This window comes from Nerophis ophidion, linkage group LG02 (assembly GCF_033978795.1).
Source record: "Nerophis ophidion isolate RoL-2023_Sa linkage group LG02, RoL_Noph_v1.0, whole genome shotgun sequence".
Lineage (NCBI taxonomy): Eukaryota > Metazoa > Chordata > Actinopteri > Syngnathiformes > Syngnathidae > Nerophis > Nerophis ophidion.
In genome coordinates this window covers 2,026,849-2,052,474 of record NC_084612.1, presented here as the reverse complement: position 1 = coordinate 2,052,474, position 25,626 = coordinate 2,026,849, and the positions used below count along the sequence as shown (strand labels likewise).

The 25,626-nt window shown below is 41.3% G+C and overlaps 1 protein-coding gene across 1 annotated transcript in view; it reads right to left on the bottom strand.

The window, feature by feature from the left end:
* Nucleotides 1-23,991, bottom strand: part of slc9a5 (solute carrier family 9 member A5) — a gene marked incomplete at its 5' end in the record, with an annotated part of 38,579 nt that extends 14,588 nt beyond the window's left edge. The window contains 10 exon segments of the mRNA XM_061875321.1: nt 514-584; nt 730-819; nt 4,082-4,284; nt 4,388-4,608; nt 4,684-4,861; nt 4,926-5,004; nt 8,788-8,951; nt 10,232-10,534; nt 23,756-23,837; nt 23,839-23,991. Coding sequence (XP_061731305.1) covers nt 514-584; nt 730-819; nt 4,082-4,284; nt 4,388-4,608; nt 4,684-4,861; nt 4,926-5,004; nt 8,788-8,951; nt 10,232-10,534; nt 23,756-23,837; nt 23,839-23,991 — 1,544 coding nt within the window.
* Between the last annotated feature and the right edge of the window lie 1,635 nt (nt 23,992-25,626).

Here is a 25,626-nt window from a genome sequence, read left to right as displayed (position 1 = left end):
TCATCCAGGCTCAAATTAATGGGGAAATCGTCATTTTCTCGGTCCGAATCAGTCGATGCTGGTGGCCATGATTGTAAACGATGTTCAGATGTGAGGAGCTCCACAACCTGTGACGTCACGCGCATATCGTCTGCAACTTTTTTATCAGCACCAAAAGTTGCGAACTTTATCGTCAATGTTCTCTACTAAATCCTCTCAGCAAAAATATGGCAATATCGCGAAATGATCAAGTATGACACATAGAATGGACCTGCTATCCCCGTTTGAATAAGAAAATCTCATTTCAGTAGGCCTTTAAAAAGATGTGTTTTCTTGCGCTACAATCCGGAACACTATCAGAATAAACCACCCGTCTTGATCGGAATTCAATTTTGATCTGAACATGCGTGATGGGGTCAGAATATTCCAAAAGGCGTGTTTACATGAAGCATTTTCATTCCGGTTAAGCTTTTAATCCGATGAAATGTGTCTACGTGGACATAGCTACTGTCATCATTCTTATTATCACCTTACTTGTCTCTCCAGTGGTGGTAGCCTTGTAGTCCTGCGATGTCCTCCACCGCCGTCAGAATGTGGTCGAACGCCTGCAAACACAAAGCCACACATCATGATCTGGCCTGTCACTTTATATGGCATAAAAAGACATATCACAAGGAGTGCATCTTTTTTTATGTGTGTAAAGCAGAGGTCATGGTTCATGATGTGAAACAGTAAAAGATGAAGGCCGACCCTCTCGTGGATCTCCTCATTGATGGTGGGCTTCCTGTTGGTGGAACGAGGAACTTTGAGCCACTCCACCAGCGGTTTGATGGTCAGACCCTAAAACGCACACACAAACAAACACACGTACACACAGCAACGTGACTGCTTTGCTCTGTGTGGTGTAAGATGACTAAGCACTCTTGAGGAAAGGTCAACGTCTCCATGACAACAGGATGTTTAGACTGAGTTGGAATAAACACGTTCCTCACACTGAGACCCCATCTGCTGGTCCACTGGAGACGTTTACCAAATACTGTAAGTGCTCCATCATCTTGCTACGTGAAATATGTGAAAAAGGCATTTATCAAAACACCCACAACCCCGAAAGGGACAAGCGGAAGAAAATGGATGGATGGATTTATTAAAACATCCAGCAGGCGTGACTAGGAATGTCTACCGTTCACATTTGAACCGTTACAGTACCCATTCCCGGTACATGCGAATCGATACTGGTACCTATTTTCAGCAGTTTTGTGTGTGTTAATAAATTTTGATAGTTTTTTTTGTAATATGTCCTTTTTTTATTGCAACATTCAAAAATGAGCTGATCGATAAATGCTGTCCAGTTGTCATATCTTGTTTTATCACATTTCTGGGTCTTACAGGTAAGACAAAATGTTCAATCAATCAATGCTTATTCATATATCCCTAAATCACAAGTGTCTCAAAGGGCTGCACAAGCCACAACGACATCCTCGGTTCAGATCCCACATGAGGGCAAGGCAAAACTCACAACCCAGTGGGATGTCAAAGGACCGCAGATGAGGACCCAATGTAGCTACGAAGGTTGCAAGTCCAAGACAGTAGATGGCAGTAGTGTATAGTTTATGGTGTGTTTTTTTTGTTGTTGTTGTTGCACCCTGAAAAGTGTTAATACTGTAAGTATTCATCATGATGCTTCATGACTATTTTTGTTTTATTTTCAACTTCCTGTGTTTAGGGATCAATTCCTTGTCCTGGTACTCTTGTTTTGTCAGTATTTCCTGTTTTGAAGCACCTTTACTTTATGCTCCATGTCCTGCCAGCACACCTGATTCTCATTAATCAGTTCAATTTAGTTCCACCCGGGTCCCGTCTTCAGGGCTGGATTATTGTGCTTGGTAGTCCGCTTGGTGTGCTGGAAATGTGTGTTTCCTGCCTTTTGTTTGCCATCAAATCTAGTTTGAATTGCAATCCACCGGCCGTTTTCTACATCTTTGGGGTCACGCTGCAAACAACACTCAGCAGATCGTGACAGTCTTGGGCTTCTTACGCACCAGCTGTTTTATTGTAACGTGCATCTTGTTAGTAGTTTTCATTAACAAGCCTTTATTTTAGGTTTTGTTGGTGTTCTTCTGTGTTTGACACGTCTTTCTGTCCTGCACACTTATTTTGGTGGCACTTCCTGTTGTGTTGGTGTTTTGTCACAACTACTTTACGCATGCCTACAAGCACTTTTTCCCCACACCTGTTTTCTGTTGGTGATTAAGACTTTTTAACTCAGTGGCCTGGTGGTTAGAGTGTCCGCCCTGAGATCGGTAGGTTGTGAGTTAAAACCCCGGCCGAGTCATACCAAAGACTATAAAAAAATGAGAACTGTTGCCTCCCTGCTTGGCACTCAGCATCAAGGGTTGGAATTGGGGGTTAAATCACCATAAAATGATTCCCGGGCGCGGCACCGCTGCTGCCCACTGCTCCCCTCACTTCCCAGGGGGTGATCAAGGGGATGGGTCAAATAAAGAGGACAAATTTCACCACACCTAGTGTGTGTGTGACAATCATTGGTACTTTAGTACTTTAACTTTACTTTAAGGTGAACCATGAATTGATTAACGTGGACCCCAACTTAAACAAGTTGAAAACTTATTGGGGTGTTACCATTTAGTGGTCAATTGTACGGAATATGTACTGTACTGTACAATCTACTAATAAAAGTTTCAATCAATCAATCAATGTGAACCACCATTCTTTGACGGCACTTTGGAGATGATAATCATTCATGTGGATACTCGTTCCTCCTCCCATGAGTTTTTGCTATAGTTCCGCATTCCGTTTTGTTGCTTCGCACCTGCCAGTTTTAGTTTCGTTTCTGCATAACCTTCCCTACGCTTCGGTGCCTTCCCAGCGGCACTCATCTTTGTTTATTTTTGAGCTACATTAAATACTTTTACCTGCACGTAGCCTCCTCAATCTTCTGCATCTTGGGAACACGCCACTAATCGCCGTCATGCGACCCGAGCGTGACAATGTGAAGAAGGGCTGGGCGATATTGGCTTTTATTAATATCTCTGTATTTTTATGCCATATCGCGATATACGATGTATATCTCGATATTTTTCCTTAGCCTTGAATGCACACTTGATGCATATAATCACAGCAGTATGATGATTCTATGTGTCTACATTAAAACATTCTTCTTCATACTGCATTAATATATGCTACTTTTAAACTTTCATGCAGAGAGGGAAATCACAACTAAGTCAATTGACCAAAAGTGTATTTATTAAATACTCTTCATTCTCTAGCAGGTGACTTTTTAAATGAAAGAACAAATTAGTAGTGCTGCTACTTTTTGTAGCAACACTTCGGCTGCATACTTTGCATATTGCTGTTGTCTGCTGAATATCTTCCCGCTTGAAGTCAAACCACCGCCAGATGATGGACCCAATGCTGTTTTTTGGGCATTAATTGTTCTCCCTCGATTTGTGATCAGTTTCGCACCTTCTCTCTCTTGTAATGTCACTCGCTCCGCTTGCTCGACCTGCCTCAGCTAACGTTAGCCAGTATGTGACGTGTGTAAGAAGGCAGGCTTGTTTTACGTCTCTGTGAGAAGGAGAGACTAAAAGGAGTGAGAAACGCATGCAGTTTAATGCCCGCAGCTAAAAGCAACTGCGTGAGAACGTATACTCGAATATTACGATTTAGTCATTTTCTATATTGCAAAGAGGCAAACCCAAAATATATCGTTTATATCGCCCAGCCCTAATGTGAAAGTGTTGAAATTGCTATGTAAAATCACTAATGCTAATCAGTAGCATGTCAATAGCAAAGCTTATGTATATTAGCATCAAGTTAGCGCATTTTTAAGAAGGTGTTGGATTGTTTTTTGAGTCAATATTTTTGTTGGCAGGAAAAATTGCAACATTGCCAAGAGATCATTTGGCAGAGTCCGCACTTGGCAATCACTCCAGCAGCACTGAGAGCAAATATCCGGCTAAGTCAGCAACTGGGCGTAACAGGTACCGTAACATAGCATCGTTGGATTTTATGTGAAGTTGCAAGATTTAGTCAGTGCCAAAAAAAGTACTGGGTTCAGTACCCATACCTATGACGTTCCTACCTGGAACATGACGGTGAAGAAAACCACCACGATCGTGGTGGCCACAAAGTAATCCTTGGCTTTGACTCTCTCGCCGTCCAGCAGCACCACCAGAGCAAAGGCCACCGCCCCCCGCAGGCCGCCGTAGGACATCACCACCTGGTCTATCTTCTCCAGCGGGACCAGACGGAAGCGGTTCAGTACCCACGTCTGACCCACCACACCTGGAGAGGGATGTTTACCAAAGATCACAAAAGGCCAGGAGCGTGTTTCTTTCAACGAGGACGAAAGCATGCATCGTCCTCATCGCTATGGCGACGGACCGACCCATGGCTCTGAAGATGAAGATGAAGACGAGCGTGCAGGACACCAAGCCCGTGTCCCATGCCCACTTGGACTTGTCCACGGCGGAGATTCCAAGGAAGATGAAGATGATGGTCTCGGCGATGCTGGCCAGGGTCTTCATGGTGTACTTGACGGTAGTCCGGGACTTCTGGGAAATGTTGGCCTCCACGTACTTGTTGGCACCGATGCCGCAGAAGGTCATCCTAGCGAAGGGGGAAACATCGCAACCAAACCGCTGAATTCTGGATCGTTCCTAAGGACTCGTGCGGCGTACTCACGACAAGATGGCGGACAACGAGCAGAGCTCGGCGGTCAGGTAGGCGAGGTAGACGAGGAGGAACACGAAGAGGGGCTCGATGATGCGGACCTTCTTGGTGAAGCGCGTGATGAAGCCCAGGATGACGGCGAAGACCAGACCCACCAAAGTCCCGCCCACGCTGACAATGAGGAACGAGGCTGCGCCAAAAGAGGGTCTTTTGTGTCTGGTTAAGGCACCCGATAGTGACGCCTCCTCTCTTACCGACTCCTTTGAAGTAATCCGCTGTCTGCACGTTCTCTGGTCCCACTTCCACGAAGGAAATGTACACTTTGTACAACACCTGGAAGACACAAAGAGAAGCTACCGGTTAGCCATGTTCGAGGAATATGTTTCCCTCCTTTTGGCAGAACAAGAACCATTTTGAGAAAAAACTGACAAATATAAGTTAGAACTGTACGCTACTTTATGTTAGAAATGGCAACAGCGGAGGATGAATGCTACACAACAAGAGGACAGAGAAAAAGGACTTTAGCGAGGACTACAATTACGGACACGCGCTAGTTTTTGGGATCCCAAACACACACATCAGCAGGTACCAATAGGAAAGAAAAGTTGGTTTTGCATTATATTGCGAAACAAAATGCTGGATAATGTCTCCTCTTCGATGCCATTTTGGGGTCCTTATACACACACACCATAATAATACCCGTATGTTGAAGCACAGTACGTCTGACTATGGTACCTGTAATGTGCCAACAATCCATCAAGCAGTGCGGCTTCATTACTTACCAAAGTCGAACTAAAACATTTTGACCGTTTTTTTTTTTGTCTTATGTAATTGTCTATATTTGCAATTACACATCAAAGTTTTGGTGTTGTTAGCCTACGGGTACTTGCTAGCATCATTTATTTACCACGCGTCAGTCTGATGTCCACAGGAATCTTATGTGTGACTGCCATCTACTGGTTACACTTGTCATTATACCATGTACCAAATAAAATTGTTTCGAGGTGGGTAAACACAACCAGTATTAATCAGTACATTGGCGCTCAGGGTTATATAAACGCACTGTTGATTTTTGAGAAAAATTAAAGCATTTTAAGTGTGCCTTTTACAAAAAATACGATATACTGTGAATGCTCCAATGCTGAAGTTAAACCGAAATCCTGGAATTTTTTTTTTAATTGTTGAAGTAGAGCACACAATTCCCAAACAGGCAGACTATTTTGAAGTTGGAACAGTTTGAATGATATGAAAAATGTGGGAATTGTGAAACTTTGAAGAATGTCACCGTTGATTTCAATGGGAAATTCCCCAAAATTTAGGAATTTCAGGAAAAGCGTTTTTTTGGGGGGGAATTGGTAAAAAACCTGAATGGTCTGAATGAATTGAAATGGTCTGTGTTGGAATTTTTCAAATTGGGCGAGAACTGCTGAAGTGGTAACATGTTGTATTGAGAAATGGTATTTCTGAATTCCCGGAATTTCAGGAAAACCGGGAATTTTTTCAGTTCAAAAAACAACTAGTTTTTTTGTCCTGATTAAGAGTAATGTTTTGATGCTGCAACGGTTGAAATGCATAAAAAAAATGTGGAAGGAGTAGACGCCAGAAAAAAGACAGTAAATAGGCCTTTGGAAAACCAGAAATTCTGTAAATTTCTGGAATTTTTTGAACTTGGAAACAATTTAGTTTAAATTTCCAGGATGGTGGAATGTATTGAAGGTGGAAGGGTTTGAATCGGTTAAAAAATGTGGAAATGGTGGAAGTTTGAAAAATGGCTTATTCATTTTGAAAGGGAAGAAAATGTCTCAGAAAACCTGGAATTCTGGGAAATCTGGGAATTTTTGTAATTTAGCAAGGGAAAGCCCGTGATTCCTGAATAGGCTGAACCGTTTGAAGTTGGAACAGTTTGAATCAGTTGAAAAATCTGGAAATTGTGGAACTTTGAAGAATGTCACATTGATTTAAATGGGAATTTCCCAAAAATTGGAGAATTTAGAAAAAAGTGTGATTTTTTTGGAAAATGGTAAAACACTTAAATGGTCTGAATGAGTTGAAATGGTTGGTGTTGCTATTTTTCAAATCGGCCGAGAACTGCTGTAGTACTAACATGTTGAAGTGAGAAATGGTCTTACGGAATTCCTGGAATTTTGGGAAACCAGGAATGTTTGCAGTTCAAAAAACAAGTTTGTCTTTTGTCCTGATTAAGAGGAATGTTTTGACGCTGGAACGGTTGAAATACGTTAAAAAATGTGGAAGGAGTTGCCGCCAGAATAAAGGGTGGAAATAGGGTTTTGGAAAACCAGGATTCTGTAAATTCCTGGAATTTTTTGAACTTGGAAACAATTTAGTTTAAATTTTCAGGATGGTGGAATGTATTGAAGGTGGAAGGGTTTGAATCGGTTGAAAAATGTGGAAATGGTGGAAGTTTGAAAAACGGCCAATTCATTTTGAAAGCAAAGAAAATATCTCAGAAAACCTGGAATTCTGGGAAATCTGGGAATTTTTGGAATTTAGCAAGGGAAGGCCCGCGATTCCTGAATAGGCTAAACAGTTTGAAGTTGGAACGGTTTGAATCAAGTACATGTGGAAGGTAGAGCGTACTAAAATCTGCTGAAGGAGAAGAAGTTGAAGAAGTTTAATAAATAGATGAATTTGTGTAGAAAACCAAATGTGTGAAAGCTGTGAAAACTGTTCAGCCTATTGTTAACTGCTCGCTGTTCATATCCTACAAAGTCAGACCTACACTGTTTCAGTGCCCATTTCTCAGATGATATAATTGTTGATGACTGTAGTGCTGATATCAACCAAACCAAACCTCACATCCCACCCCTCGAATTGTAAATAATGTCAATAATTCAATGTATATACTCTGATGATTAACTTGTTTGATGACTGTTTTATGCTGATAGTATATATTTGTACCATGAATTGATTAACATGGACCCCGACTTAAACATGTTGAAAAACTTATTTGGGTGTTACCATTTAGTAGTCAGTTGTACAGAATATGTACTGTGCTGTGCAAACTACTAATAAAAGTTCCAATCAATCAATCAAAAGCTTTGGAGCATTCACACATCTTTCTTGTTTATTGCCTCTATGCAGTACCAGCCCGGAGGGAGTGTGGGGGAGTATATGTGTGTGCTCAGCACACAGATCAAGTTAACCTTCAGTTTTGATCCCTGCCAAGACGTAGCAACTAAGGTGGACAAAAGCATGAGAGACACGGGCGACCATTTTAGCGGCCGCTCCGACCTTTGGATATTTCAGCTCTCTTGTCTGTACTTACTACTTCCGCGGAGTGGAATAAATTGTTCAATTATAATTCCGGTCACCTTCCATTATTTTAGACAGCCTTTGAACAAGAGAATCTGGATGGAGTCTCCCCTCTTAAAGTCAGCGCTTAAATGATTATTCATTATTATTTTTAATTACAACAAAATAACTCAATTAAAACATTGAAATAGACAATAAAAAATAAAAAATGTTAAAATTTAAAAAAGTTGGCGCTTGTGTGCTCGTGCACGAGAGGTCAGAAAGTGATTTGTGCACGTGCCTGGGGTCAGAGCGGGTCATGGCAGCACTTGTTGGCGGGATTAGCTCATATTCAGAGTGCTGATGCGGATTAACAAAGGTGGTTAATCTGCTGCAACAAGTTTAATCTTTAAACTCCCATGAGAAACAAATACATTTTTTAGGAAGGCCGCGTAGAGCCTCTCCAGTTTAGTGGTTTTAGGAGCTCATCTCCGCTGGATGAGGATGACGGCGTCCTGAGGGCTTGTGAATAATCCGCACCTGTAAATCACAGTGGAGGTAGTTTGGACATTCTTTTCCCTCGTCTCCCTGGTGAGGTGTTCATGTGCGACCGGGAGGAGACCACATGGCAGGCGAAACTAAAGACCCGCTGGGGGCGGGGGACTATGTCTCACGGCGTGGGAACATCTCTGTGGCCCTCACTATGTCATGACCGGTATAAATGAAATTTTGGAAAAAATGGAATGTTTTTGCTTTGCAACTTCGACATAAATCTGATGGTTCTGACCTGGGTCTGGCTCACTACTGTGTGTGCGCGCGTGTGTGTGTGTGTGTGTGTGTGTGTGTGTGGGGGCCTTTTCTCACCACTGTCACGGCGTCATTGAGCAGCGACTCTCCAAACACGATAATGAAGAGCATGTCGTTGACCTGGACTTCCTCAAACACGGCCAAAACCGCCACCGGGTCCACAGCGGAGATCAGAGCGCCGAACAACAGGAAGTCCATCAGGTCGGCCTGCACTCGCTCGTCTGTGTGTAAGCGCACACACACACACACACACACACACACACACACACACACACACACACACATCAGCCAAGTATGTTGTTTGTTTGCTAAGATAACCATATACTGTACATATCTAATGGACAGGATTAGGGTTATCAACATTATCTTATACCATTTTACAGGCGTGTCTGATCAGAAATTAACTGAGACACAAGGGTGTGGAGATCAAATTTGGCATATTTATAAATAATTGTCACACAGAAAAGTTTGTCAACATTATTATGCTGCAAGCAAAAATTCTTATACATAAAAAAATGCCGATTTCTGAAAGTAAAACCTGCATTTTTTAAGTGGCTCAATGGTTTCAAATTATCAATTAAATCTTGGAAAATGGTTAAAAGTACAAAAGCCTTTAAATATATAATTTTATTTAGAACATTTAAAGTGATTTAAATCAGCCCCTTTTTTTGTCTTTTGGAATTTTGTATTTTATCTTATTGCTTATTATTCTATTTGTATTTGCTTTGTATTTTCTTTCCTTGACATGTTTTGTTAAAGTCATACATCAATCTGATGTGTAAAATTGTTGAATATGTTGAAAGTGCCATGACTTTTATGTACATTGTGGATATATATAGGGACGGCGTGGCGCAGTGGGAGAGTGGCCGTGCGCAACCCGAGTGTCACTGGTTCAAATCCCACCTAGAACCAACCTCGTCACGTCCGTTGTGTCCTGAGCAAGACACTTCACCCTTGCTCCTGATGGGTGCTGGTTGGCGCCTTGCATGGCAGCTCCCTCCATCAGTGTGTGAATGTGTGTGTGAATGGGTAAATGTGGAAGTAGTGTCAAAGCGCTTTGAGTACCTTGAAGGTAGAAAAGCGCTATACAACTACAACCCATTTATCATTTATTTATTTATATGTTTTCTATGACTCACTAAAATCCTTAATAAGCACTTCGGGAGAATATTTTTGTTTGGGAAAATAAATTAAGGTCATTTGGAATCTCGAGTGCTTTTTAAGTATTTAATATGTTTAAAATCAATTCTACAGGCGTGTCCAAGAATTGTCATTAAAGTGTACCAATACAGAAAAATCTAAAGATGTAGTTGACCAGATTTTGCAGGTTTCCTTTTAGAATATGGCGTGGGCCAATAAAAAAAAGTGACCCTCAGGTCAGACTTTGATCTACAAGCTAATGTTGCAAACAAATAAGCAGATAATTCCAATGGGAAGTTTCGCGGTTATGTCTGATTAGTACTTTGGCGTGGGATATCCCCCCTTGCCCTCCATGTCTGACCTATGACCCCCAGCAGCTTGGCGGCGTGGAGGCCGAAGCCCGTGCAGAAGGCGTTCCACAGCGTTCCCACTACGGCGTACATGAGGATGGCTCCCAGGTTGTCGAAGAAGAGCCGGGACGGCATGAAGTATCCGGCGTCGCCCACGATGGTGGGCAGCAGGAAGAGGAAGAAGAGGGCGGGCTCCAGCTGGTACAGCTGCTTCTTATTGGCTAAGAGCACCAGGCCGCCCAGAACCAGACCCAGTAGGATCAACATGCAGCTCTCCGGAACCACTGTTGTGAAGCGCTGAGACAAGTGGAACACTGCCAAGACAACAATTATCAATGTCACTATTATTGCTATTAACACCATTATCTAGAATATTATTTACATTAACACAAATACATTATAATTTACAATAAACTCCAAATTACCCGTGACCCCCATGAGGAAAAGCGTTATACAAAATGGACGGAAGGATAGATTGTTATCTACATTAACATTATTACAATACAATAACACTACATTATCTAAATTAACACTATAATATACTGTACATTAACACTATGACCTACATTAACACTATTACATGACAATAACACTATATTATCTACATTACCACTATGAGCTACATTAACACGTATTTACATTAAGACTAATATCTACATTAGCACTATCACATTATCACTTTTATTAGGGGTGTGGGAAAAAATCGATTAGAATCTTTTTTTTTTCTTTATCAATCCAACAAAACAATACAGAACAATACCATAACAATGCAATCCAATTCCAAAACCAAACCTGACCCAGCAATACTCAGAACTGCAATAAACAGAGCAATTGAGAGAAGACCCAAGGGGACGGCGTGGCGAAGTTGGTAGAGCGGCTGTGCCAGTAATCTGAGGGTTACTGGTTCAATCCCCACCTTCTACCATCCTAGTCACGTCCGTTGTGTCCTTGGGCAAGACACTTCACCCTTGCTCCTGATGGGTCATGGTGAGCGCCTTGCATGGCAGCTCCCGCCGTCAGTGTGTGAATGGGCGAATGTGGAAATACTGTCAAAGCCCTTTGGGCTCCTTAAAAAGGGGTAGAAAAGCGCTGTACAAGTTCAACCCATTTCCCAAACACAACACAGAACAAACCAAAAGTAGTGAAACAAAAATGAATATTATTAACAACAGTATCAATATTAGTTATAATCTCCGCATAGCAGTGATTAAAAATCCCTCATTGACATTATCATTAGACATTTATAATAAAAAAAAGAACAATAGCGTCACAGTGGCTTAAACTTTCATCGCATCTCATAAGCTGGACAACACACTGTGTCCAATGTTTTCACAAAGATAAAATAAGTCATATTTTTGGTTCCTTTAATAGTTCGATATTGAATCGAATCGTGGGACACCCAAAGATTCGCAGCCCTAACATTAATACTGATTTTTACATTCACATTGTGTATATAAAAATATTATAAAAACTTTTGTTTACATTATCACTTTTGTCCATGCAAGACTGTTTGCATTGATAATATTATCATGTACATTAGTACCTACATTATTATTTCATTACAATATAATTTACTTTCTCATTATTACCTACATAATCAGTGACATTTTTTTGTAAAAAAAAATGTTTAAAAAGGGGTATTATTATTATTATTATCAATTATCAATAAACCTGTAATCTGCACCATAACGTTCTGGAATTGAATCTGATTTACTAATCGCAACACTTTTAATGCAAATGTTGATGTAAAATAAAAGAAGAATGTAAACATCGAGGTGGTAGCAGGGTTTGGAGGGGGAGGAGTGAGCCAGTGTCGCATACAGTGGCTGTTCAACGCAGGAGAATAATCCAGGCTTTATTAGCATGTCATAAATACACATTTTTATAGACGTCATTCAGCATTTGCAAGACTGAAAATTAATAGATTTTAGTCAATTTGTTTTAATATATATATATACATATAGATATATATATATATATATATATATATATATATATTTTTTTTTTTTAAATAGGCAATTTATTTCAGCAAAACACACATCTGATTGTGTATTAATATTATCATTAAGTGTCTAGTTAAATGAATAAACCTGTAATCTGCACCATAAAATTCTGGAATTAAATATAGTCTAGTACTACATTTTGTTTTGCAAATGTTGATAAAGAATTGTACAACGTCAACATCAATGTGGTAGCAGGGTTTGGAGGGGGAGAGCGAGCCAGTGTAGCATACGGTGGCTCTTCAATGCAGCAGCATAATCCAGGCGTTATTAGCGTCTCGTAAATAGACATTTTTAGAGACGTCATTAAACATTTGTGACACTGCAAATTTGGGGATTTTTATTTATTAATTATTTGTATTATTTTGACTTTTTTATTTTTTTAAATAGGTATTTTTTTCTGCAAAAAACATCTGATTGTGTATCAATATTTGTATTAAATGTCTTGTTAAATGGATAAACCTGTAATCTGCACCATAAGGGATATAATTGGATCCAATCCACGAATTGCAACATTTTTATTGCAAATGTTGATAAATAATTAGAGGATAACATCAACTAAAGGTGGTAGCAGGGTTTGGAGGGGGAAGAGTGAGCCAGTGTAGCATAGTACTGTGGCTCGTCAACACAGCGGCATAATCCCTGCGTTATTAGTGTGTCATAAATAGACATTTTTATAGACGTCTTTCAGCAATTGCAAGACTGAAAATTAATGGATTTTGTTAGTCAAAACAATTTTTTGTACATATATATATATATACATACCACGGCCCTACGCCTGCCTGTACCCACCCACTCTGTGCCCTATATAAACCATTGTATGTGAATGCTTCCATTAAATCCTCCTGATGATTGAGGGAACCCCTCATGAAACAGTTCTGTAGAGATGAAGTAGTCTTGTGATTTTTCCCACACCTACATATTGCGCTCTACCACGGTATCGAGCACTATTCTCTGGATAATCCAATCAAGACAAATATATATATATATATATATATATATATTTTTTTTTTCTTTTTTTTTTTTTTTTTTCTTTTAATAAGTAAATTATTGTATCATAAATAGACATTTTTATAAGCGTCATCAATTTGGGGATTTTTCTTTTTGCTTGTTCGTTTTTTTTTATTATTATTTTTTTAATTGGCCACTTTTTCTGCAAAAAACAAATCTCACTTTTCTCATCATTAATATGATTATTTTTTAGGTCAAAAAGTTTTTTTTTATGTTTTTTTTTATTGTTTTTATTTTATGTTTTTAATAGGCCACTGTTTTGCAAAACAAATCCCACTGTGTGTCGACATTATTATTAGTTGGTATATTATTAAAGGATTAAACTTGGTATCTGCACCGTAAGGTTCTGGAATTGAATCTATTCTACTAATTGCAACACTTGTTTTGCAAATGTTGATGCCAAACTGGAGAACGTCAACATGTAGCAGCGCTTTCTAGGGGAAACAGACAACCAGTGTGGCATACAGGCATTATTAGCTTGTCAGAAATAGATATTTTTATAGGTGTCATTCAGCATTTGCGCCGCTGCAAATTTGGGCATTTTTGGGGTAAAAAAAAGGGTATTTTTGTTTTTGAATTGTTAGTATTTTTTAAACAGGCCACTTTTTCAGCAGAAAACCAATCTCACTCAGTATTAATATTATTATTATTTTTAATTATTTATATTTTTAGGTCAATTATTAAATGCAGAAATCTGGTATCTACTCTGCAAGATTCTGGAATTGAATCTAAATTAATAAATGCAACCCTTTTTTTTGCAAATGTTGATGCAAAATTGGAGGAGAACATCAACAGGCAGCGGCGTTTGGAGGGGAAAGAGCGATACAGTGTAGCATACATTATTTTACATTATTGGTATGAACACTAATATCTGCATTACACTATTATCTACATATCTAACAGCTACATTATTTTTACATTAACACCATTGTTTAGATTACATGCGTTATCAGGATATAACGATAGTATCACCATGAATTGATTTACGTGGACCCCAACTTAAACAAGTTGAAAAACTTCATTTGGGTGTTACCATTTAGTTGTCAATTGTACAGAATATGTACTGTACTGTGCAATCTACTCATAACAGTTTGAATCAATCAATCAATCAAATTAAAGAGCTCTATTGACGGTCCATCCATAAATCCATTTTCTACCGCTTATTCCCTTTGGGGTCGCTGGTGCCTATCTCAGCTGCAATCGGGCGGAAGGCGGCGTACACCCTGGACAAGTCGCCACCTCATCGCAGGGCCAACACAGATAGACAGACAACATTCACACACTAGGGCCAATTTAGTGTTGCCAATCAACCTATCCCCAGGTGCATGTCTTTGGAGGTGGGAGGAAGCCGGAGTACCCGGAGGGAACCCACGCATTCACGGGGAGGACATGCAAACTCCACACAGAAAGATCCCGAGCCTGGGATTGAACCCTGACTACTCAGGACCTTCGTATAATGAAGAAGACGCACTAACCTCTCTTCCACCGTGAAGCCCCAATTGACGGTCAAATAAATGATAAATGGGTTGTACTTGTATAGCGCTTTTCTACCGTCAAGGTACTCAAAGCGCTTTGACACTACTTCCACATTTACCCATTCACACACACATTCACACACTGATGGAGAGAGCTGCCATGCAAGGCGCCAACCAGCACCTATCAGGAGCAAGGGCGAAGTGTCTTGCTCAGGATACAACGGACGTGACAAGGTTGGTTCTAGGTGGGATTTGAACCAGTGACCCTCGGGTTGCGCACGGCCACTCTCCCACTGCGCCACGCCGTCCCTATAATTATTATATGGCATAAAGCTTATGACACACAACCCTAGTATACATTCCTATTATTAACATTGTTATGACTTTTTAGTTGAGACTTTTGACCTTTCGACCAGTTCTTTACGTTCACACACACACACACACACACACACACACACACACACACACACACACACACACACACACACACACACACACACACACACACACACACACACACAGCTGACTGACACAACAAATGATCAGTGTGTGCTCTGGTCGCGTGCACACTGAGGTTAACCATCTGCGCAACAACAACACACTGATTGTGCCGCTCCACAACATTGTGTCATTGTGTCAGAAAAATCTACTCCCAAGTGGACCAGACTGGTAAAATCACGGCACGATAACTTAAAAATAAAGACAACTACAGATTGTTTTCTTTGTTTAAAAATAGATTTAAGCACATTCTGAAATTGTACAAATCATAATGTTGTTGGGTGTTTTTTTTTTTTACAATTACCTGTTGCGGTTAATAGTATATACACTTTACGTTATTTATATTTTCTGAATAAATTATGTGATAATGTTCATCAGTCAACTCACTGGTGTTAATTTTCTATCGATCAAGATAAAAAGAAATATATCAAAATCAAATTACAGTATGCTATTTATGTGGTTTGATAATTTTCCTCTACCGATGTACTAACATCATGTGGTTTATTTTGTACATTTACGTATGTATCTCCAAAAATACAAATAATTGCTGCTGTGACATCCAGTGGACACATTTAGAACAACACTTTCTTTCATTTAAAAATTTTAGGTTAATTTTTATACTTGGCAAGCTCATCCTGCGGGCCGGATTTAACCTGTTCGCGGGCCTGTTCCGGCCCTGAGGCCATACGTTTGAACACCCCTGGTTTAAACGGTTTCAACATTTAAATCATTTCTACATTCATCCGACAATATTAACTAAATCCACTATGGACTGGACTCTCACACTATTATGTTAGATCCGCTATGGACTGGACTCTCCCACTATTAACTAGATACATTATGGACTGGACTACCACACTATTAACTAAATCCACTATGGACTGGACTCTCACACTATTAAGTTAGATCTACCGTGGACTGGACTCTCACACTATTATGTTAGATCCACTATGGGCTGGACTCTCACTATTATGTTAGATCCACTATGGGCTGGACTCTCACTATTATGTTAGATCCACTATGGACTGGACTCTCACACTATTAATTAGATACATTATGGACTGGACTCTCACTATTATGTTAGATCCACTATAGACTGGACTCTCACACTATTAACTAGATCCATTATGGACTGGACTCCCACACTATTAACTAGATCCACTATGGACTGGACTCTCACACTATTATGTTAGATCCACTATGGACTGGACTCTCACACTGTTAACTAGATACATTATGGACTGGACTACCACACTATTAACTAAATCCACTATGGACTGGACTCTCACACTATTAAGTTAGATCCACCGTGGACTGGACTCTCACACTATTATGTTAGATCCACTTTGGGCTGGACTCTCACTATTATGTTAGATCCACTATGGACTGGACTCTCACACTATTAACTAGATACATTATGGACTGGACTCCCACACTATTAACTAAATCCACTATGGACTGGACTCCCACACTATTAACTAAATCCACTATGGACTGGACTCTCACTATTATGATAGATCCACTATGGACTGGACTCTCACTATTACGTTAGATCCACTATAGACTGGACTCTCACACTATTAACTAGATACATTATGGACTGGACTCCCACACTATTAACTAGATCCACTATGGACTTGACTCTCACACTATTATGTTAGATCCACTATGGGCTAGGCTCTCACTATTATGTTAGATCCACTATGGACTGGACTCTCACACTATTAACTAAATCCACTATGGACTGGACTCTCACTATTATGATAGATCCACTATGGACTGGACTCTCACTATTATGTTAGATCCACTATAGACTGGACTCTCACACTATTAACTAGATACATTATGGACTGGACTCCCACACTATTAACTAAATCCACTATGGACTGGACTCCCACACTATTAACTAAATCCACTATGGACTGGACTCTCACACTATTATGTTAGATCCACTATGGGCTAGGCTCTCACTATTATGTTAGATCCACTATGGACTGGACTCTCACTATTATGTTAGATCCACTATAGACTGGACTCTCACACTATTAACTAGATCCATTATGGACTGGACTCTCACACTATTAACTAGATCCACTATGGACTTGACTCTCACACTATTACAGGGGTCGGGAACCTGTTTGGCTGAGAGAGCCACAAAACCAAATATTTTAAAATGTATTTCCGTAAGAGCCATATGATATTTTTTTACACTGAACACAAATAAATGTGTGCATTTTTAAGTAAGACCAACATTTCTAGAGTATAATAGGTCTCTTGTTCTTTGTAATAACATTGTTATTCTGAAGCTAACTGTGGAGGGGGCGTGGCCTGCCGGCCTGCAGTGACCTGGGGTGTGCCAGGACCGGCCTCTGAATAAGCGACAGGTGCGTAGACGGCCCACCTGGGCCTTGTTATCTAATCACCTGTCGCTCTGTTATAAGCAGCAGCCAGGAAGAGAGACGGGGTTGGGGCTGGAGCCAGAGCGCGAGCAAAAATGAAAGAGGAAAAGACAATTGCTGGAAAGCAACTGAAAGACTTATTGAAAAATAAAACAATATTGTAACCCTGAAACAGTCTGTCATGTCGGTGCTTGGTGGTCTGAAGAACACCCAGGAGGGAAAGCCCCACACTAACCAATAATAAATAAATAACTTCTTACCATTAACGCAACTTCTTGAACAGGTGCGGTAGAAAACGGATGGATGGATTAAAAATGCATGAGAATGTTTTATATTTTGAACATTATTTTTAACACTGTGATTACAAGAGGAATTATTCATTACTTATCGTGTTAAGCAATATCAGCTCAGATTTATCCGAGAGCCAGATGCAGTCATCAAAAGAGCCACATCTGGCTCCCGAACCATAGGTTCCCTACACCTGCACTATTATGTTGGATCCACTATGGGCATGACTCTCACTATTATGTTAGATCCACGATGGGCTGGACTCTCACACTCTTAACTAGATCCATTATGGACTGGACTCCCACACTATTAACTAACATCTAAGAAGGACAGCTCCAGGCTGGAGAAACTGATCAGGCGGGCCGGCTCCACGATCGGAATAAAACTGGACTGACTGGTGACTGTGGCAGAGAAGAGGACTGTGGAAAAACTCTTGAGCATCATGGCTTATGCCAGTCACCTTTGCATACAGTTATCAGTAACCAGAGGAGCCTGTTCAGTGCTAGACTGCTTCATCCCAAGTGCAGGACTATCCATCCATCCATTTTCTTCCGCTTATCCGGGGTCGGGTCACGGGGGCAGAGGCCTAAGCAGAGAAACCCAGACTTCCCTCTCCCCAGCCACTTCGTCCAATTCCTCCCGGGGATCCAGAGGCGTTCCCAGGCCAGCCGGGAGACATAGTCTTCCCAACGTGCCCTGGGTCTTCCCCCTTGGCAGGAAGGGCCGGTTGGACGTGCCCCAAACGCCTCCCTAGAGAAGAGTTTGCGTGGCATCCCGAACCACCTCACCTGGCTCACGGGTACAAGCGACCAAAATTAGTTTCGTCCGGGTCTCTCCCTTAGAGATAGGGTGAGAAGCTCTGTCATCCGGGAGGAACTCAAAGTAAAGCCGCTGCTCCTCCACATCGAGAGGAGCCAGAGAGAAGAAAAAAGCTAAGTGCAGGACGTATAGACTCAAAAACTCCTTTGTCCCACACGTCAGACAGTACATCTCCTCTCTGGGGTTAGAGGGGGTACAAGGATGAAAGGGGATGCAAAACAATAACAGTGCAATACTTTTTCATAACATGGTCACTACTGCCTGGTTTCTCTTGTTGTATTCTTATTTTTAATGTTATATTTTTTATTCTTATTGTTATATTTTCAATTTTATTTCCATTTATACCCCCATTATTTACTTTTTAAATTGCCCTGCGATGAGGTGCCGACTTGTCCAGGTGTACGCCACCTTCCACCCGAATGCGACCCCAAAAGGGACAAGCGGTAGAAAATGGATGGATGGAGTTTTTAAATTCAGGTCTCAATTCTGTACACTGCTGCTGGAATTTTAATTTACTGAGGGAACTCATCCATTTTCTACTGCTTGTCCCTTTCGGGGGTTGCGCCTATCTCAGTTGCATTCGGCAAGGAAGGCGGGTTACACCCTGGACAAGTCGCCACCTCATCGCAGGGCCAACACAGATGGACAGACACATTCACACACTAGGGCCAAATTTAGTGTTGCCAATCAACCTATCCCCAGGTGCATGTCTTTGGAGGTGGGAGGAAGCCGGAACCCACGCAGTCACGAGGAGAACATGCAAACTCCGCACAGAAAGATCCCGAGCCCGAGACTGAACTCAGGACCTTCGTATTGTGAGGCAGACCCCACTAACCCCTCTTCCACTGTGCTGCCCGAGGGAACTCTCCTGAAGGAATCAATAAATTACTATCTATCTTATTATAGTGTACATAACATTGCTTAATTTATTTTTACGCTTGCACGACCGCCTTGCACATCAAGTTGAACAACAGTTTGACCCTGGAACGGACCACGCCGCTAGAAACAGGGGGGAGTAAGAAGTGTGACTTGTCCTCCGCTCTTAGAACAATTGTGTTTTCTGCACTAACGTCCTCCAAAGACGCAAGCTGCTCTGTTATTTTGCGGTGGCGGAAGTGTGAAAGAGGCGCCATATTACAGTTTTATTGAATTATTTTTGGAACAGGCAGATTAATCAATCAATCAATGTTTATTTGATAGCCCTAAATCACAAGTGTCTCAAAGGGCTGCACAAACCACAACGACATCCTCGGTAGAGCCCACATAAGGGCAAAGAAAATTCAATCCAATGGGACGTCAGGGACAGTGACAATGATGACTATGAGAAACCTTGGAGAGGACAGCATATGTGGGCAACCCCCCCTCTAGGGGACTGAAAGCAATGGATGACTCGAGCGGGTCTAACATGATATTGCGAAAGTCCAATCCATAGTAGATCTAACACAACCGTGAGAGTCCAGTCCAAAGTGGATCCAATATAGTAGCGAGAGTCCCATCCAAAGTGGAGCCAGCAGGAAACCATCCAAAGCGGAGGCGGATCAGCAGCACTGAGATGTCCCCAACCGATACACAGGCGAGCGGTCCATCCTTGGTCCCGATTCTGGACGAGCAGTCCCACCTGGACAGCCAGTACTTCATCCATGGCCACCGGACCAGAACCCCTCCACTAGGGAGAGGGGGACGGAGGAGAAAAAGAAAAGAAACGGCACATCAACTGGTCTAAAAAGGGGTCTATTTTAAGGCTAGAGTATACAAAATGAGTTTTAAGATGAGACTTAATAATGCTTCTACTGAGGTGGCATCTCTAACTGTTACCGGGAGGACATTCCAGAGTACTGGATCCCGAATGGAAAACACTCTATAACCCGCAGACTTTTGTTGGGCTCTGGAAATCACTAATAGGCCGGAGTCCTTTGAAGGCAGATTTCTTGCCGGGACATATGGTACAATACAATCGGCAAGATAGGCTGGCGCTAGACCGTGTAGTATTTTATACATAAGTAATAAAACTAGAGGGCGGGAACAGGCTGTGGGAAAGATTACTCAGCAGTTTTCATGTGAAGTCTGCATTGACATGATGGTCAATCAATCAATCAATCAATCAATCAATTAATCAATGTTTAATATATACAGTGGGCCAAAAAAGTATTTAGTCAGCCACCGATTGTGCAAGTTCTCCCACTTAAAATGATGACAGAGGTCTGTAATTTTCATCATAGGTACACTTCAACTGTGAGAGACAGAATGTGAAAAAAAAATCCAGGAATTCCACATCGTAGGAATTTTAAAGAATTTATTTGTAAATTATGGTGGAAAATAAGTATTTGGTCAACCATTCAAAGCTCTCACTGATGGAAGAGGTTTTGGCTCCAAATCTCACGATACATGGCCCCATTCATTCTTTCCTTAACACGGATCAATCGTTCTGTCCCCTTAGCAGAAAAACAGCCCAAAGCATGATGTTTCCACCCCCATGCTTCACAGTAGGTATGGTGTTCTTGGGATGCAACTCAGTATTCTTCTTCCTCCAAACACCACGAGTTGAGTTTATACCAAAATGGATACATGGATGATACAGCAGAGGATTGGGAGAATGTCATGTGGTCAGATGAAACCAAAATAGAACTTTTTGGTATAAACTAAACTAGTCTCGTTTGGAGGAAGAAGATACTGAGTGGCTTCCCAAGAACACCACACCTACTGTGAAGCATGGGAGTGAAAACATCATGCTTTGGGGCTGTTTTTCTGCTAAGGGGACAGGACGATTGATCCGTGTTAAGGAAAGAATGAATGGGGCCATGTATCGTGAGATTTTGAGCCAAAATCTCCTTCCATCAGTGAGAGCTTTGAATGGTTGACCAAACACTTATTTTCCACCATAATTTATAAATAAATTATTTAAAATTCTTACAAGGTGAATTCCTGGATTTTTTTTCACAATCTGTCTCTCTCAGTTGAAGTGTACCTATGATGAAAATTACAGACCTCTGTCATCATTTTAAGTGGGAAAACTTGCACAATCGGTGCTGACTAAATACTTTTTTGCCCCACTGTAGCCCTAAATCATTAGTGTCTCAAAGGACTGCACAAACCACAACGACATCCTTGGTAGAGCCCACGTAAAGGCAAGGAAGAACTCACCCCAGTGGGACGTCGGTGACAGTGTCAATGATGACTATGAGAAACCTTGGAGAGGACCCTGCATATGTGGGCAACCCCCCTTATTCATGTTCAGGGTCAAAGGTGTAGTCTGCGTTGACATGATGTTATTCACTTATTCATGTTCAGGTTAAAGTCGGACATACAGCAGTGGAGTCGCCAGACAGATTTCACTGGAGCATGTGCCCCAGTGTTGATCTGCAGTGCCCCGGAAAAATTTCACCAATAAAAAAAAAACGCTTCAGAGTTTTAAGTCTACATAACATAGACAACAGCGCACATACTACTTAGTACGGTAATTGATTGCTACTGTATTCACTCCACGTAACAATGAGCACATGGCTAATTAATATGGTAATTTATTCACGTGTGGATCTAGACTTCAGTTGAGAGAGAGAGAGGGATGCGAATCACTGCATGAGGTAGGTAATGTTAGCCAACAACAATTTGTTAATTTTATTATTTTGATTTGGATTTGACTCAAACTGTAACTCCTAGATGGAATTCAGAAAGTTATTCGCCCGCAGCAGAGAAGAAGCAGCAGGAATGAGAGATGTAAGTGAAGTCGTAGCTAGCTAGGCAACATCATTGTCTTAAGTTGATGCTAAGTTAGCTGACGTTATTCCTTGTTTCAAGACAAACATTGATTTGTCTGCTGGTTCTGCTCAGGACCTCTGCATCAATGATGATTTGGAGTAAGCATGTGTGAGTTGAGTGCTTCTCAAATGGTTTATTTTCAGGAAGAAAAACACTTTTCCTATGATCAAGTTGTGAGCCAAATTTTTAAATCATTCAAGTTTATTTCACAGAAAAATAGCACAGTAGACTTGTCTTGTTAATCGCTGTGACTTTGACTAAAATAATCTTGTTTTGTCACCAGAAAAATGGCTACAGCTAAAGCATTTGGTTTTGTTTCCAGAAAAAATAGTAAACATTTCTGTATTTGTTTTCAGAAAGATGGCTGAAAATATCGGGTTTTGTTGCCCCATTTAGATTTTTTTAAATATATATTCCATGTCTGTCCTGAATCCTCCTCGCACCTTGTTTGTCGGGTTTGCCTTTTGCTAAAATACTCACTAATAGTCACTAGAAAAATGGCTAAAAATATCTGGTTTTGTTGCCACAATTTGATTTTTTTCTCCCTAAACTTTTTTTTTTTCATGCACACATCTGACTGCGACTCACTGAAAATGACACACAATCCACTTTTATGTCACGACCCAGCAGTTGGGAACAACTGGTCAACTGTATAACAGTTACTGTAATATTTCCATGTCTGTCCAGAGTGATTGACCACTTTGCAAAAATGAAAAGGAGACGTTACAGTTTACTTCTCAGAAAATGATTCCCTGAAAAGACACACAACATTTGTTCATTTATTCTACTACTGTGGCTTTATTGTTTTGTGTATATTTTATAGTTTTGTGTATCTGAAATAGGATTAGCCACATCGCCATAAATTTAAATTAAATAATATAAAAGAACCAGAGATGTAGGGGTGCTTTATTTTTAATTTACTTTTGTAGATGTAAAATTTGCAGATGATTACTGCAATAAATATTTTAAAAAGATGAATGGATCTTCCTTTTTGCTTTTACCAGTAGCAGTTTAGAAGTCTGGAGTAAAAAAGTGCACAAGTAGGTCAAATGCATGAGTTAATTTCAGGTGCTTAATCAAAAGATCCATACAACATAATCTGATGTGATTTCATAGTTCAAAGCACTGTTTATGTATTTTTTATGATAAATAAGTGCTAAAAATGTTTTTGCTTGCTCACTTTGCACGCTCACATGAATTATTTGTCCCCCGGGTGTGCCCCAGTACAGTATTAGGTCTAGTGACGCCTGACATACAGTATGTGTCACTATGTGTGTGTATGTACTCACAGATCTTGGCCACGCTGGCCACCAGGAGCCACACGGCGATGACGTAGGGAGTCTGCACGTAGGTCCACTCCCACTGGACCACCCCGGTACCCCCCACCGTGGTGCCGGTCCTCCTCCTTGGCGGCGGTGGCAGGCCGGGACAGAAGGTCGGTGGGGCCCGCGTACTCGCCGCCGGTGTGCGGGACTTCAGCCGGCGGCCCGGCGGTCGCGCTCCGGTCGGCAAGCGGCGGCCGAAGCCGTCAGCAGGACGAGCACGAGCGTCAGCATCTTCCCGCGCGCGCGCGACTCAGCCGCCTCGGATCCCCTCGCATAAGCTTATAAAGTCCGCGCGCGCACGCTCCGGTGGCACAAGGAGGCGGGGCGCAGGACAACACGTGACCCCCCCCCCCCCCCAAGACCACCTTCGCGGTGAAAAGTGAGCGTCATCTCGACGGCGTCACGCTCCCCGGATGTTACCTGTTGCGGCAAAGCAGGCGTAAGGAAAATAAACATGTTGGAAGAAGTTATTCACACGCGTTTGTTTGAAAAACGGGCAAGTCCAGGGGTGTACAAAGTGGGGTCCGTGGGCCTAGTTAGGGCGGCTGGTCGTCTCACTACTCGAAGGGTACCGAAAGACGCGATCGGTCCCACGCATGCGCGAAGGCTACGTCACTTCCTGGACTTGAAATGATTACATCTAAGAATTGCTGCGTCATGTTCTGTGATAATTGAATGTTTTATAAATGTTTTATTTTATTTTATATATATAATACATTTTTATAGTAATAATATAGTATAGTAATATTACAGTAATTATATATATTTTTTAAAAGCAAAAGAAAAAAAAAAAAAAAGAATAGTCCTTTGGGCGAGCGTGGCTTGGTTGGTAGAGCGGCTGTGCCAGCAACTTGAGGGTTCCAAGTTCGATCCCCACTTCCGCCATCCTTGTCACTGCCGTTGTGTCCTTGGGCAAGACACTTTACCCACCTGCTCCCAGGGCCACCCACACTGGTTTAAATGTAAATTAGACAATGTATTTCATTATGGAAAGCGCTTTGAGTTACTAGAGAAAAGCACTATATAAATGTAATTCACTTCACTTGTTTCACAGTTTCTCAAAGTGCAATTGCAAGAAATATAGGGATTTCAACATCTACGGTCCATAATATCATCAAAAGGTTCAGAGATTCTGGAGAAATCACTCCACGTAAGCGGCATGGCCGGAAAGCGACATTGAATGACCGTGACCTTCGATCCCTCAGACGGCACTATATCAAAAACCAACATCAATCTCCAAAGGATATCACCACATGGGCTCAGGAACACATCAGAAAACCACTGTCACTAAATACAGTTGGTCGCTACATCTGTAAGTGCAAGTTAAAGCTCTACTATGCAAAGCGAAAGCCATTTATCAGCAACATCCAGACTTTTTATTGACGCAAAGTTCAAAAGCCAGCATGTGTGATGGTATGGGGGTGCATTAGTGCCCAAGGCATGGGTAACTTACACATCTGTGAAGGCACCATTAATGCTGAAAGGTACATACAGGTTTTGGAACAATATATGTTGTCATCTAAGCGCCAACTTTTTGATGGACGCCCCTGCTTATTTCAGCAAGACAATGCCAAGCCACATTCATCACATGTTACAACAGCGTGGCTTCGTAAAAAAAAAAAAAATGTGGGTACTTTCCTGGCCCCCCTGCAGTCCAGACCTGTCTCCCATCGAAAATGTGTGGCACATTATGAAGCGTAAAATACGACAGCGGAGACCCCAGACTGTTGAACGACTGAACCTCTACATAAAACAAAAATGGGAAAGAATTCCACTTTCAAAGCTTCAACAATTATTTTCCTCAGTTCCCAAACGTTTATTGAGTGTTGTTAAAA